At 59.1% G+C, this 13,744-nt stretch overlaps 3 protein-coding genes across 4 annotated transcripts in view; all 3 read left to right on the top strand.

Moving 5' to 3' along the window:
• Positions 1-5,110, top strand: part of DIS3L2 (DIS3 like 3'-5' exoribonuclease 2) — a 180,263-nt gene extending 175,153 nt beyond the window's left edge. For both annotated transcript variants that reach the window (XM_066193441.1, XM_066193442.1), the window contains exons 18-22: positions 363-510; positions 620-750; positions 985-1,089; positions 1,779-1,880; positions 4,573-5,110. In XM_066193441.1, the coding sequence (XP_066049538.1) occupies positions 363-510; positions 620-750; positions 985-1,089; positions 1,779-1,880; positions 4,573-4,671 (585 nt within the window). In that variant the 3' untranslated portion in view covers positions 4,672-5,110. The remainder of the gene's footprint in view (positions 1-362; positions 511-619; positions 751-984; positions 1,090-1,778; positions 1,881-4,572) is intronic.
• Positions 5,111-5,901: 791 nt separating this feature from the next.
• LOC136295353 (intestinal-type alkaline phosphatase-like) lies at positions 5,902-9,774 on the top strand. The gene is made up of 12 exons (XM_066193853.1): positions 5,902-5,975; positions 6,519-6,577; positions 7,102-7,218; positions 7,384-7,499; positions 7,574-7,748; positions 7,848-8,020; positions 8,094-8,228; positions 8,308-8,377; positions 8,499-8,637; positions 8,731-8,939; positions 9,080-9,196; positions 9,476-9,774. Exons 1-12 carry the CDS (start codon positions 5,902-5,904, stop codon positions 9,760-9,762), a joined length of 1,671 nt encoding a protein of 556 aa, XP_066049950.1. The 3' UTR covers positions 9,763-9,774.
• Positions 9,775-10,514: 740 nt separating this feature from the next.
• On the top strand, positions 10,515-13,742 carry LOC136295115 (intestinal-type alkaline phosphatase-like). Its single transcript, XM_066193443.1, has 11 exons — positions 10,515-10,578; positions 11,122-11,238; positions 11,352-11,467; positions 11,676-11,850; positions 11,974-12,146; positions 12,237-12,371; positions 12,460-12,532; positions 12,616-12,748; positions 12,860-13,053; positions 13,171-13,281; positions 13,369-13,742. Exons 1-11 carry the CDS (start codon positions 10,515-10,517, stop codon positions 13,629-13,631), a joined length of 1,554 nt encoding a protein of 517 aa, XP_066049540.1. The 3' UTR covers positions 13,632-13,742.
• Positions 13,743-13,744: the final 2 nt, after the last annotated feature.

Raw genomic sequence — 13,744 nt, forward strand, 5'->3', positions numbered from 1 at the left:
CTGCACCCAGACCCAGCATGGGAGCTGCTCTGCAAAGCCCCTTGGTGGGAGAGCATCTGAGGTGGGCACAGAACAAACTGGGCTCTCCCCTGCAAGATGGGAGGATGGCAAATGAGCCCCAGGGCCAGGCAGGGACAGCTGGCAGCCAGCAGCTCCCTGTATTGGCTTTGCCCCTTTTATTCTGTGTTCAGTTTCTGCAGTGCCTGTGCATCCCAAACTGAGCAGCAGTGAAGGACCGTCAGCAGACAGGATGTCTTCAGAAGGGCCATTGGCTGCTGGCACTGTGTCTCCCAGAGCCAGACCCCTCCAGCCTTCTGGCACCACCCTTGCTCACACCCTCCCCTTGTTTCTCCTCATTTCAGATGGCTCTCTACTTCTGCACTGGCGTCCTGGATGATGAGACCCTCTTCCACCACTACGCCCTGAACGTGCCATTCTACACTCACTTCACCTCTCCCATCCGCCGCTACGCCGACATCGTCGTGCACCGCCTGCTCTCCGCCTCGCTCGGTGGGTGCTGCTCACCTGCCTGGGCTGGGCACTGGGAGACAGGGGCCACGGCATGGCTCTGTAGCAGGAGGCAGCATGGGCATGTTATTGTTATTTGTCCCCTTTGCAGGTGCCAGACCCCCCATCAAGATGGAGAAGGAGGCCATCCAGAAACAGGCAGATCACTGCAATGACCGGAAGATGGCTTCTAAGAGGGTGCAGGAGCTCAGCGCTGACCTCTTCTTCTCCATCTTTGTCAGGGTAAGACCCAAGGCTGTCTTCTCTCAAGGTATCTCTGGATTTCCCTGTGAAGGCCCAGCCTAGATGCTGCTGCGCAAGGGGCTCTGTCTGCCCACTTGGCTTTAGGAAAGGCAGGCAGTGAGAGGACACACTCAGCAACCACCACTGCTGGATTCCAGGACCTGGAGACACTGTTTCCCCCTGGGGATTGCTGAATGAAATCTGCTGTGTAGTGACAGCCCTGTCTCTTGACAGGAGTGTGGTCCTCTGGAGTCAGAAGCCATGGTGATGGGTGTCCTGAGCAAGGCTTTTGATGTCCTGGTGCTGAAGTTTGGAGTCCAGAAGCGCATCTACTGCAATGTAAGTACTTCGCCAGTGTGAGACAGTGCCAACACTGCCTCACCGGAGCAGCCTGGCATCACTGCAGGCAGTGGCTGTCCTGGTGCCCTTTTGTGCCAGCCCTGCAACAGGCAGAGCTGTGCCCGAGCTGGGCCAGGCAGCAGGGAGGGAACCTTCCTGGAGTTTGCCTTCCATCCCTCAGCCCAGGCAGGCACAAGGGACTGGGGGGTCTGGATCAGCCCAGTCTCTGAGGACCAGCTTCTCCCTGTGACATGCTGGGGTTGATCTAGCCTAGGTAAAAGGGAATAAAGCCAGATTCAGGGGAACAGAGATAAGCGTGGAAATGAAGCGAGGACAGAGAGCGAGGCTGGTTTTCATTTCATTTAATCAGACAGTTTATCTGGGGCTGTGACAGCAGCACTGTGGGCCAGCACCTGCAGTCGGTGACAGCATCCTCTCTTAATAACCTGGTTATATGGCTGGCAATGACATCTTTAAACAGGACACAGAGCGTGATATATGGGCTGGTGGTGTATCGCAGCAGCCTCTGATTTACGTGCTAGGCTCAGGCTCACGGGCTGCTGCATCCCAGTTGTTAAAGAGCTGCAGAGGCAGTGTTCTGGGCAAAAGCAACCTCAGCCCCATCCCCAGGTGAGGTGGAGGAGAGCTGGCGTGGGGGGGCATGTTCCCAAGCCTCTCCCTGCCTGCAGGCGCTGCCCTTGGTGGACTTCCACTTCCAGAAGGCAGGGAAGAAGCCAGAGCTGACACTCCTGTGGGAACCAGAGGAGCTGGAGGAGGAATCTGTGCCCCAGGTAAGACCCCCACAGCATGGGACAGGCTCACAACACCATGGGGCTAATATGGAGACTGTGGGCAACATGCAGATCCTGTGGCCGTCAGGTCCTGCTGTCCCTCTGCGTCCCTTTCCCAGTGAGCCCAGCTTCAGCCTCAGTCTCCTCTGCCATCCAGCCCAATCCCATCACTGCCCTCACAATCTGACCCTTCCATAGCCGTCAGTCTCTGCCCTGCCTACTGCGTGCCCTGCCTCCCAATTCAGTTTCCTCCAGGAATTGAATTAACATGCTGTTTACTTCCTCCTTCCAGATCATCAGTTAAGATGTTAAGTAAGATTAGGCCTAAGGCAGCTCCTGTCTAGACCCTTCCCCCATCCTAGCACTCTTTGCCCCTGACATAGCCTTTTCTTGGGGTTACCATCCCTGTGACAGGGTTGAGCCTCAATCAGGAGAAAATTTTTAACTCAGACTTCTTGAGATGCAGTGTCAAATGGTTTAACAGCATCTAGAAATCTCTCTCTTGTGTCCCTGTCATCTATTAACTTAGTAACTCAATCAAAGGGAGCAATCACATTTGTCTGGCTTGATTAAGTGGTGCTTCTTTGCCAGCTTTTGTCTGGCATGGCTATAAAACCCCAGCTGTGTTGACTGCTGTGATCCCTGCCTGAAGGGCTGATTCCCAGCCTTTCCCTGCACCACTCCAGGGGCTCTGCACTTGAGCCCCAGTTCCATCCAAGCCCAGCACGTCCCATCCTTGCCCACTTAGGGATCCTGACACCGAGTGGGCTGATCCTCCCAGCTGGGGTGATGCCTGTGCTGGAGAGTCCTTCCCTTCCCAGGGTGGATGTTGTGATCAGAGTTGGATCCAGCTCTGCAAACATTTCTGCAGGCCTCCCTCCCTTTGAAGCTAAGCTTTCCTCTTCTAAGCTTGGCTCAGAGAAGTCCCGTGGATGCAGCCAGGAGTGGCCTCAGTTCCCCCTTTCCTACAGGAGCAGGGATCACTTACACCCTAGCAGGGAGCTGATGAAAAATGATGCCCCAGCGTGAGCAGGGCCCATTTTGGTTAAGCAAACAGTTGGTAGAGGAAACTCCTCCACGAACCTTCCACACCTCCTAAGAAAACACTGGAGCTCTCCCATGGGATCAGACTTTGAGCTATCCTCCAAGCCAACAGATCCCTGAGTTTATAAATCTCCAGCCCTGGGATGAGCCAGTTTCCTGTGAGCCATGCTGAGCTCTAGTAGACGTCACCTGGACGCCCCACAGCATCAAACACCCCAGCTCCCCACCTGGCCTCAGCACTTGGCCTCTGCTTTCTGGTTTAGCTGAGCCTGGCCAGGCAATGGGAGCATCAGGGAAGGCTGCCAGTGAGAAGCTGTGCTGGGATCTGGGCTGTTTGTTTGGCCCTGCTGCAGAGGGCAGATGTTGCCCCCATTTCACTCTGATCTCCAGGAGATGACCAGGGCCTCAGTGGACATCACTCAGGGGTAGAGTAAGAAGTAGATGTAAGACTCAGGGGATTTGATGTGAAATTACACTGTTTCACAGCAGTTCAGCAAAGGGATAAGGCAGGATTGCAAGGGAGAATCCTGATACTCCCCCTTTGACTCTCCCATATGTGGGGGGCTTCCCCATGAACACCCCTTCCTGCACTGCAGCCAGCTGGGGCAGGCACAGCTCTCTGGCAGGCAGTTGTGACAGGATTTTCCTGCAGGTCTCTCCTCACTGGCCACTTTGGTACATTTAAGTCTCGATGAGATTTTCCTGTTCTGGATGATTAATCTGGAGCAGCCGGTGCTGGATGAGCTGGGAAGGGTTGGACAGGGTTATGCCAGTAGCTCTGTGCCTGCTTCTCCTGGGGCCAGCCCTGAGCAGATGGCCCTAGCCAGCCCTGCTGCAGCATAGAGCTGGGGGACAGGCTCCAGCAAGCAAAGTCCCCAAATGCCTGCATGTGACCCCAGGACAGCCCTTCCCAGCAGTCCCTTAACTGTGCCTCAAGGACAGACCAGATCAATACTTTCCACTTCTGATCCATACAATCACAGGAAGAGCTGGGGTCAGAGGAGTGGGGAGGTGGCAGCAGCAGCGACAGTTCCTGAACTGGAGGGATTGATTTTCTGGGGTCATTGTTCCCTTGCATCTCTCTTATCTACTGTACTCCCTTCCTGGGTCTCCTCTCACTGTGGGAGCACAGGCAGATTGTTCCCTCCTTACGGGATGCTGATTAAATGCCCAACATCATGTGGAAAACCCTTCTTGCCGCAGCTCAGTGCTGGCTCTTGGCCAAGCTCCGTTAAGGGATGACGTGACTCTGCGGCTGGAGAGGGATGGCACGGGTGGCCTTGAGGGGAGGCTGGGACCCAAAGCCAAGGGCACAAATGCCCACAATTCCTCCCAGACTGTGTGGAGAACAAGAGTGGGGCATGATCAGGCTGGGATAAGTGAGGATGTTTTGGGAGGCTCATTCAGGTTGGTTGGGGTGCCCTGGCTGGTGTCAGAGCCCATGGTGTTGCCCTTGAGGATGGTGCCTCCAGCCCTAGGAGTATCCTGAACCCCAGCAGAGCTATCTGAATGCATCCTGCCCCATTCCTTGGTTCCTCATGGGTGCACTGATGGAGACAGCAAAAGCCTGCACAGCTCTAAGCAAATCTTGGTGTGATTCCAAGCTGCCTGAAAACCCTCTTTTCTCTCTTTTTCTCCCTTGATGAAGGTGATCACCATTTTCACGCTGGTGGAGGTGGTGCTGACGGCAGATGGTGGCCCCCTCAAGTACAGTGCCCTGCTCAAGAGGCCAAGCTTGGACAAGTGAGAGCCCTGGCTTTGTGGGCTTCCCTCTGCTGCTGCTCCCTCACCTCTGAGGCCCTGCTTCAGCACCCACTGGAGACCGAAGGGACCCACAAGGACTTCGGGGTTTTGCGATTTAAAACCATTGTGGTTTTATTTCTGATTTGTATTTTAACTCCATCTGGGAGCAGGGCTCAGGACTTGAGCCTGCCCCAGGCAGAACATTTATACTCTTGGGTATTTTTAGCATGATGCTTTCTTAATGTTTTTTTAAGGCGGTGGTGTCCATCTCCAGCTTCAGTGCCCATGATGAGGGCTGAGAGGGGATATGTGTCCCCAGGAGTGGGGAAGGGATGTCTCCACCATTCCAGGTGGGATGTGGATGCAGTGGGATGCAGCCAAGGGGCCATGCAGGAGGGTTTCTTGCAGGGTTGTGTGTCATGTAATAAAAGCTGGGTCAGCAACTGTGTGTGGAACTCATGCAGGTTTTTTTTTGTGCCCTCCACGTTCCCCCAGCTGGGGGATCCCAGCAGTAACTCACCTCTGCCTTTCCCTGCCTGCCACTTCCCAGGCTTTATGAAATCCAGGTGGCCTCACTGCCTGTCCCAGCCTCAGATATGCTTGGCCAGAAGATGTGAGATCAGGGCAGGTGTTCCAAGTTCCTGATCCAGCAGGTATTCCCTCAGCCCCTCTGACCTCACCATGAAATATGTCTGTGTGTGTCTGTGTGTCTGCTTCAGTCCCTCACACCTTGGTGTCCAGCCTAACCCTGCTCAGGGTCCCTATGGCACCATGTCCTTCCATCCAGTGCCTCACTGACCTCTGCCATCTCCAGCCACCCCTGCCTGCTCTCTGTCCCCATGTCCCCCACCCACACTGTGAGGATGTGTTGGGGGCATGGGCTGCTCTGGCAGCCTCCACTTCATCCCAGGCAGTGGCTGGTGAAGTGATTGACGTCTGGCAAGAAGGAATTAATCCATTGTGCCAGGCAGGGAGGGAGCCCTGCATCACTCTGCCCCATCAATGGTGACAGCCATGGACCTGACACCAGCACATCAACCCTCTGCAGGAGCCAGGAGCTGGCCAATCCTCAACTGCCTGGATCAGGATGGGGGATCAGGGCTGGGTACAGCACACTTCCCAGGGGCTGGTGAAGCCATCAGGGACACCTGTGGTCCCCAGGACTTGTGCTCCTGCAGCGTCCTTCTAGATGGCCTGGTGCAATCATGGATGGATGTCACCTGACACTGGTGACATGGGGATGTTTCCTGCCCGCAGTAGGTACCCTGCTGTGCAGATGTGCTGGTGTGGGCTGCGCCAGGGCACGCAGTATGTTGGGCGTCAGCTGTCCCAGGAGCTGCTAAGGCAGCCTGTGACTCTGTTGGGAGAGGGAGCCAGAGGACAATGACACCAAAGCCAAGATGTCCACCCCCTACCCCTCAGCTCAGTGTCCCCCTCCTCAGGTTTGTCTCAGGGGAAACCAGGCAAATCCAGGCTGGCCCAGCTCAGCCTGTCTGCAAAAACAGCCCTTTGCCCCCTGCTCTCCCTCCCACTGCCCGGGGTCCCGCAGGCAACCGCCCCCGTGGGAGCTGGGGCCCAGAGGTGCCCTGCCTCAGGGACAGGCTGGAGGTCCTGCCTTGCTGGTGGGGGGCAGGGATGGCCCCAGGGTGGGGAGGGGGCCCTAGGAGGGCTGGGAGATAGTCTGTGAATGTTATCAGCCCATCGTCTCACGTCTCACGGGACAGGGAAGAGCCATAAAGGGCTGTCCCCTCGCCCTGGACTAAGGCAGCATTCCAGGAGGGAGCCGGGGTGGGCAGCATGGGGCAGCCGCTTTGCCCTGGAACCTGCCTGCTCCTCTGCTTCCTTGCCCAGCTCGTCGCTGCAGCCTCTGGTGGCGGAGGACGTGTGGGACAGCGGGGTAAGAGCCTCTGGTGGGGGATGCTGGGGCTGGTGCCACTTCCCTGGGGATCTCCAGGGACCGTGTTACTTCCCCTTAGGATACCAGCAAACGGGAACCCTCAGAACCACCTCAGGGTGCTCTGAGACCACAACCTATGAATGGGTTGGTCTCAGAACCGTCCCCAAAGCAGGCCCTGACCACCTCCCCCGCCCCTGCTGCTCCCAACCCCCATCCCTGACTTTGGATGAAGTGGCCCAATAGCCACAGCCAGCCGCGGTTACACAGCCATTGCAACACTCGCTGTGGCTGATCCTCAGGCTCCTCATCCACTCTGCCAAGAGGCACAAGGGACTTCCCTGCCAAACTGTGCCTCAGTTTCCCTTCTGCAGGTGGTTTCTGAGCAGTGCTGGTCTGCAAAAGACCATGCTGATCTCCAGGGGTTTCCTGGTTCTCCATGGGGGGGCTTATAGGAGCTAAATTCACCTCGAGTAGAGATGGCCACACTGGACCCCTGGGGGTGCACCTGAATGCTCCCAGCTCTGCTCTCACCTCCAGATGCTGAGAAGACCCCAGGCTACTGGAATAAAGGTGCCAGGAGAAGATTGGAGTTGGCCCTGGCTTTGCAGCCAGCAGCGCAGAGGGCAAAAAACATCATCCTCTTCATGGGTGACGGTGAGTGCCGCAGGTCACTTGCCAGGCCCTGCAGCTCCCCGACAGCCAGGGGATGTGGCTGATGAGAACATGAGGCCGGGGCAAACCCTTGGGCAGTGCCCGGGGAGGGCAGGGCTGTCCCTGGTCCTGGCCCCTTGCCACCCGGTGACTCGGCCATGCCCACAGGCATGGGGCTGTCCACCATGTCAGCAACTCGGATCTACAAAGGGCAGCTGGCTGGTGGCTCAGGCGAGGAGAGCGTCTTGGCCATGGAGACCTTTCCCCACATGGCCCTGGCCAAGGTGAGTGGGGCAGTGCTGGGGGGACACTCCTGCTGCCCCTACCTGAAACCCCACTACACCCATCTTGCTTCCAGACCTACACCATCGACCGGCAGGTGCCTGACAGCGCTGGCACAGGCACTGCCTACCTCTGTGGGGTGAAGGCCAACGCCAAGACTTTGGGACTGAGCGGGGCAGCCGTCTATGGAAAATGCCACACCACCTTTGGCAATGAGGTGGACTCCGTCCTGCACCGGGCCAGGCTGGCAGGTACGGGGCAGCAGGAAACCCTGTCGGAAAGCCGGGCATGGCCATGCAGTGCCGCGCAGGGCTGGATGGACTGCCTGTAAACCCTTGCCCACGCTGCAGGCAAGTCTGTGGGCATCGTGACCACCACGCGGGTGCAGCACGCATCCCCCGGGGCAGCCTACGCACACTCGGCCAGCCGGGGCTGGTACGCTGACGCCAACATGCCCAAGGAGGCCCTGCGGGACGGCTGCAAGGACATCGCCTGGCAGCTGGTGCACAACACCGACATCAACGTGAGCTGGGGAGCGGGAGCGGGAGGGAGGGGGCACCAGGAACGCTGGGAGGGTCTGCTGAGCTCCGTGGCAGGTGATCCTGGGCGGCGGGAGGATGTACATGACCCCCACGTGGACTCCGGACCCTGAGTACCCAGAGGACCCAGATCAAAATGGCACCAGGAAGGATGGCCGGGACTTGATAGCTGAGTGGCTGAGTGCCAAGCAGGTAGGCTGTGAGGGCAGAGGGAATGTGCCTCCAGGCACAGGGTGTGTGCCATTGGCACTGGCTCTGCTCTTGCTGGCAGGGTGCCCGCTACGTCTGGGACAAGAAAGGCCTGGATGCAGTTGAAGATGACTCTGTGAGCCACCTTATGGGTAGGAGCATCCCTGCCTGCACTAATGGCAATGCTTCCTCCTCCTCCTCCTCCCCTCTCTGGAGGTGTTGGCAGGGGCACAAAGCAGCCCCAGCATGGACTCCCTCACCCTCCTCTCCCAGGCCTCTTCGAGCCCAAGGACATGAGGTATGAGCTGAACCGCAACACATCCACGGACCCCTCCATTGTGGAGATGACGGAAAAGGCCATCCGCATCCTGCGCAGGAATCCCAATGGCTTCTTCCTCTTTGTGGAAGATGAGTAGCTCCAGGCGGGCATTGTGGCTTGGGCTGAGGTGGGACGTGGGTCCTGGGAGCAGGTGGCCATCCAAGGGGACCAGGGAGAGGGTGACAGCCGCATTCCCCGTGCAGGTGGCAGAATCGACCATGGCCACCACAGTGGCCGGGCCAAGCAGGCGCTGATGGAGGCCGTGATGCTGGACCGGGCGGTGGCACGGGCGGGCGAGCTCACCTCCCCCACTGACACCCTGACCGTGGTGACGGCCGATCACTCCCATGTCTTCACTTTCGGGGGCAGCACACCACGGGGCAACTCCATCTTTGGTGGGTCCTGGGGAGGAGGACTGAGCGTCTCCTTCCACCTCACCCTGTTGCTCCCACAGGGTGCTGAGCTTGCCTAGGCAGGGAGCTGGGGAGAGGTACCCAGCTGGGACAGGGGGTGACAATGTCTTTCCCTGTGCCAGGGCTGGCCCCCAAGAAAGCCAAGGACAAGCGAGCCTACACCAGCATCCTCTATGGCAATGGTCCTGGCTACAGCATCCGTGACGGGGCCCGTCCAGCTGCCAGCCTCCCTGCTGCAGGTACGAGTCTGCTGGGGATGTGGCAGGGCCATGGGGTGGCTGGGGACAGATTCCTGATCAGTCTGCTGGGGATTGGGTGGAAGCACAGGGTGGCTGGGGACAGCATCCCACTGGCATGACCACAGATGCCACACAAGGTCCTGGTGCCACTGTGAGGCTCAGGAGTCACTTGGGCAGAAACTACGCTCATGCAGGAATGATGGGAGCTGTCCCCCCACCCCATGGGTGACATGTCAGGGAGCCAGACCCCCCGCCTCATTTCTTCTTTCCCCCATGCAGAGGACAAGGACTACAGACAGCAGGCAGCTGTGCCCCTGGAGACAGAGACTCACAGTGGGGAAGACGTTGTGGTGCTGGCCCAAGGCCCAATGGCCCACCTCTTCCACGGGGTGCAGGAGCAGCACTACATCGCCCATGTCATGGCCTATGCTGCCTGCCTCGAGCCCTATGCCACAGAGCCTGGGTGCAGGGCAGCCCGCAGGGCCTCCCATGGCACACAGTGCTCCCCACAGCCCCTGCTTGCCCTCCTGGCCCTCTGCATGGCTGCCCTCATAGTGAGGGGCTGAGACTCACAGCTCTGGCTGAGTCCCACTATGGAAAGGACCAAGGGATGCAATAAAGCACATGTTGTTTGTCTCCATCGGCCGTGCAAAGGTTCACAGTGTTGGGCACCTCCTGAGGCACTGCCCTGTGCCTGCCTCCCCAGTTGGCTGTGGCTCCTGGTTCTCCCCTGGGACCAGCACTGGAGGCACTGGGGTGAAGGAGATGATGAAATGCGGGTGAGGGGAGGCAATGTCCACCCCAGCTTTGCCCAGCTGTGGCACAGTATACAAGGATTGGTACATTCCTGTCAAGGGCCGAGCAAGGAGCAGAGTTTTAGTCTGCATCCATGGAATTATTGCTCAAGAAAGCCCGGGAAGAGAGCAGGGTGCTCAGTGCAGGAGTGACACCAGGTGCCCCCCATACTGTTATCCCAGGTCCAATGCTCAGAGCTGCCCATGTGGCACCTTGGCATAGGGCATCACCCTGCCTGGCACCACAGCACCGTGGCCAGGGCAGGATTTCCTGCCAGAACTGCATCTCTCTTGTTCCTGCATCTGTCTGTGCCCCAAGCCCATTTGTACCCAGCAGGCACTGGGTGTTGTGCCAAGGAAGCGCCATCAGCCCAGCCCTGTGGCCTTTGTGCGAGCTGCGAGGCAGAGAGTTCCTGAACTCCTCCCCTGACCCTGCTAGAGCTGATCCCTGTCCAAAGTTCCTCCTCAGATCAGCTGGATTTACAGACACTGCCAGCAGCATTAGCCTGGTGTTAGATCTCACCATGCAGCTCCTGGCATCCCTCACCCTCTGCCTCTGTGCAGGGTTCAGCACCGCTGTCATCCCAGGTGGGGACAAGGATGGGGATGGGTGCCTGGCTGGCTGTGGTGGGTGTCCAGGGAAGCAGGGTGTCAGCCTGGCTGGCCACAAGGAGGGCTTGGGGAGGGGAGCTGGGGCTGCCCAGCTGAACAAGGATTAATGGGGCTTAGTTACCCCTGCTCTTCTGGGGTTTTTGAACCAGTTTTCCCCCCAAGTTTTCGCTTGCTTTTGTGCTGGGGGCTGGTCTGGGGGAAGTGCCTGTATCCTCTATCACCACTCTCTTTCATGGATTTGGCCCCATTCCACTCTCCAGGTAACTCCCCATCGTGTCTGGTTTTGCTGTCCCCCCTTGTTCCCTGCCCCAGGACCCTGGGGCCAGGCAGTCAGTGCAAGCCTACATGGTCTCCCCTCACCCCAAACAGCCCCTTGAACCACTTGGTTCACGTGAGAGGAGGCCCCAGCATGGGAGTGCCCAGGGAACAAATATCCCTGGGGTGTGGGTACCCTGCGGGGGTGCCCTGGGGATGCAGGTGCTGCAGAGCTGGGACTGATGGATGTTTGCCCTGTCCCAGCGGAGGAGGAGGATCCATCCTTCTGGAACAAGCAGGCAGCTGCAGCCATCGAAGCCTCCTTCAAAATCCAGCCCAAGATAGGCCAAGCCAAAAACCTCATCCTTTTCCTTGGGGATGGTGAGTCCCACTGGCACCCACGGCAGGCAGGCTGACATGGCCAGTACCCTGCTGAGCGGGATGTGTGGAGGGCACTTGATCCAGAGGGTGACCAGGACCCTCTCTCTGCCCAGGATTTGGGATTCCCACCATCACAGCCACCCGCATCTTAAAGGGGCAGCAGCAGGGGAAGCTGGGCCCTGAGACCCCTCTTGCCCTGGATGCTTTCCCCTACGTGGCTCTCTCTAAGGTAAATCCGAGCATGCTGGAAAGGGGTCATGGTGATCCTGGTCATGGGGCCATAGTTATCCCAGGCATGGGGCAGCTGGCACCCCAGGGCTGCACAGGGTCCCTCCCCATCCCACACGAGTCCATGGGTGAGTGAATGAGCATGGCAGGGAGTGCTGGGGGGACACTCCACTGGGGACCCTTGCCCTGAGCCCCTCTATCCTCGGCAGACCTACAATGTGGACAGGCAGGTCCCCGACAGTGCGGGGACAGGCACAGCCTATCTCTGCGGGGTGAAGGGCAACTACCAGACCGTGGGGCTGAGCGCGGCCGCCCGCCACTCGCAGTGCAACACCACGGCCGGCAATGAGGTGATCTCGGTGCTGGAGCGAGCCCGCAGAGCTGGTAACAGGGGATGGGGGGACCCTGTGGGGACAAGGGGTGCCACACTGGGGGCTTTCCCCCCATGAGAACCCCACAACTTGGTGGTGGGGACCCTATGTTGCCCTGATGAGCGGGGTTTGGCAGGGAAGGCGGTGGGCATCGTGACCACGACGCGGGTGCAGCACGCATCGCCCTCGGGAACCTACGCGCACGTGGTGAACCGGGACTGGTACGCGGACGCCAGCATGCCGCAGGACGCGCGGCAGCAGGGCTGCAAGGACATCGCCTGGCAGCTGGTCCACAACGTGGACATCAACGTGAGCGCCCACGCACAGGAGGAGGAGAGGAGGGACAGACCCCGCCCAGGGCACCCCCACTAACGTTTCATCCACCTCATCCCCCTCCAGGTGATCCTGGGTGGTGGTCGGAAATACATGACCCCCGTGGGGACGCCGGACCCCGAGTACCCCACCAACAGCGGGCAGAATGGGATACGCGAGGATGGGAATAACCTCATCGACATGTGGCTGCAGGCACGGCCGGTGGGTGACACATCAGGGACGGTCCTCCGCCCACTGCCCCTGGCACAGGGCCAGGCACCCACTAAATCCCTGAGGGATTTGCCCACAGGGTGCCCGCTATGTTTGGAATAGGACAGAGATGCTGGCTGCTGCCGCCAACCCCAGTGTGAATTATTTGATGGGTAACAAATAACCCCTGTGCCAGCTCCCAACAAGCGCTGGGACACTCAGACACTGATGCTGTCCCCAACACATCCCCTCATAGGTCTCTTTGAACCTGGGGACACAAAGTACAACCTGGTGCGTAACACCACCCTGGACCCGTCACTCACTGAGATGATGGAGGCAGCCATCACCATCCTGAGCAGGAACCCCAAAGGCTTCTACCTCTTTGTGGAAGATAAGCTGGGGCTCGTGCCCATGGGGCCAGTGAGAGGGGAGGTGTAGGGTGGGGGTAGGAGTCGGGCATGCTAGTGTCGGTCCCCAGCCCACTGTGGGTGCCCATCTGCAGGTGGCAGAATCGACCACGGCCACCACGACGGTGCAGCCCATAAGGCACTGACGGAGGCGGTGGAGTTTGACCAGGCCATCGAGCGGGCGGGTGTCCTGACAGACGAGGCTGAGACCCTCACTGTCGTCACCGCTGACCACTCGCACGTCTTCTCCTTTGGTGGCTACACCCTGCGTGGCTCCTCCATCTTCGGTGGGGCTCTGCCCTGTTCTGGGTACTGCCAGCCCTGTGGCACCCTGACTGTGGCCAGAGGGGTGATGTGAGTGTTCCTTAACTGATCGTCCTCTTCCTCCATTGCCCCTTCCCCAGGTCTGGCACCCAGTGTAGCCAGTGACAAGAAGAACTACACATCCATCCTCTATGGGAATGGGCCGGGATACCCAGGCTCTGAACGGCCCGACGTGGACTCGGACAAAGCCAGTGAGGACACAGAGACCATGGCTGGGTGGTGGGGTGGGGCTGGGGGCCATCACTGCCCCACCTCACCCCCTTCTCTCCCCTCCCCAGTGGAGTTCGAGTACCTGCCGCAGGCAGCTGTGCCCCTCGACTCGGAGACCCATGGCGGTGAGGATGTGGCCATCCTGGCCAAGGGCCCCATGGCCCATCTCTTCCACGGGGTGCAGGAGCAGACCTATGTAGCCCATGTCATGGCCTACGCCGCCTGCATCGAGCCCTACACGGACTGCCGCCAACGGGACTCTGCCCCTGGCATCCGTGCCACGTCCCTGGCCCTGCTCCTGCCTGCCCTCCTTCTGCCCCTCTTCCACTGACCCCATGTCCCTAGGCCACCCCACAGACTCCCCTTCCTCCCCACAGTGTCTGGATGCTGCAGCCATGTAGACACCGAATCCTGGGCAGTGGGGTGTGAAATAAACACGAGATG

Source organism: Chamaea fasciata, unplaced genomic scaffold, assembly GCF_029207755.1.
Source record: "Chamaea fasciata isolate MVZ Bird 193981 ecotype frontalis unplaced genomic scaffold, bChaFas1.0.hap1 SCAF_11, whole genome shotgun sequence".
NCBI lineage: Eukaryota > Metazoa > Chordata > Aves > Passeriformes > Sylviidae > Chamaea > Chamaea fasciata.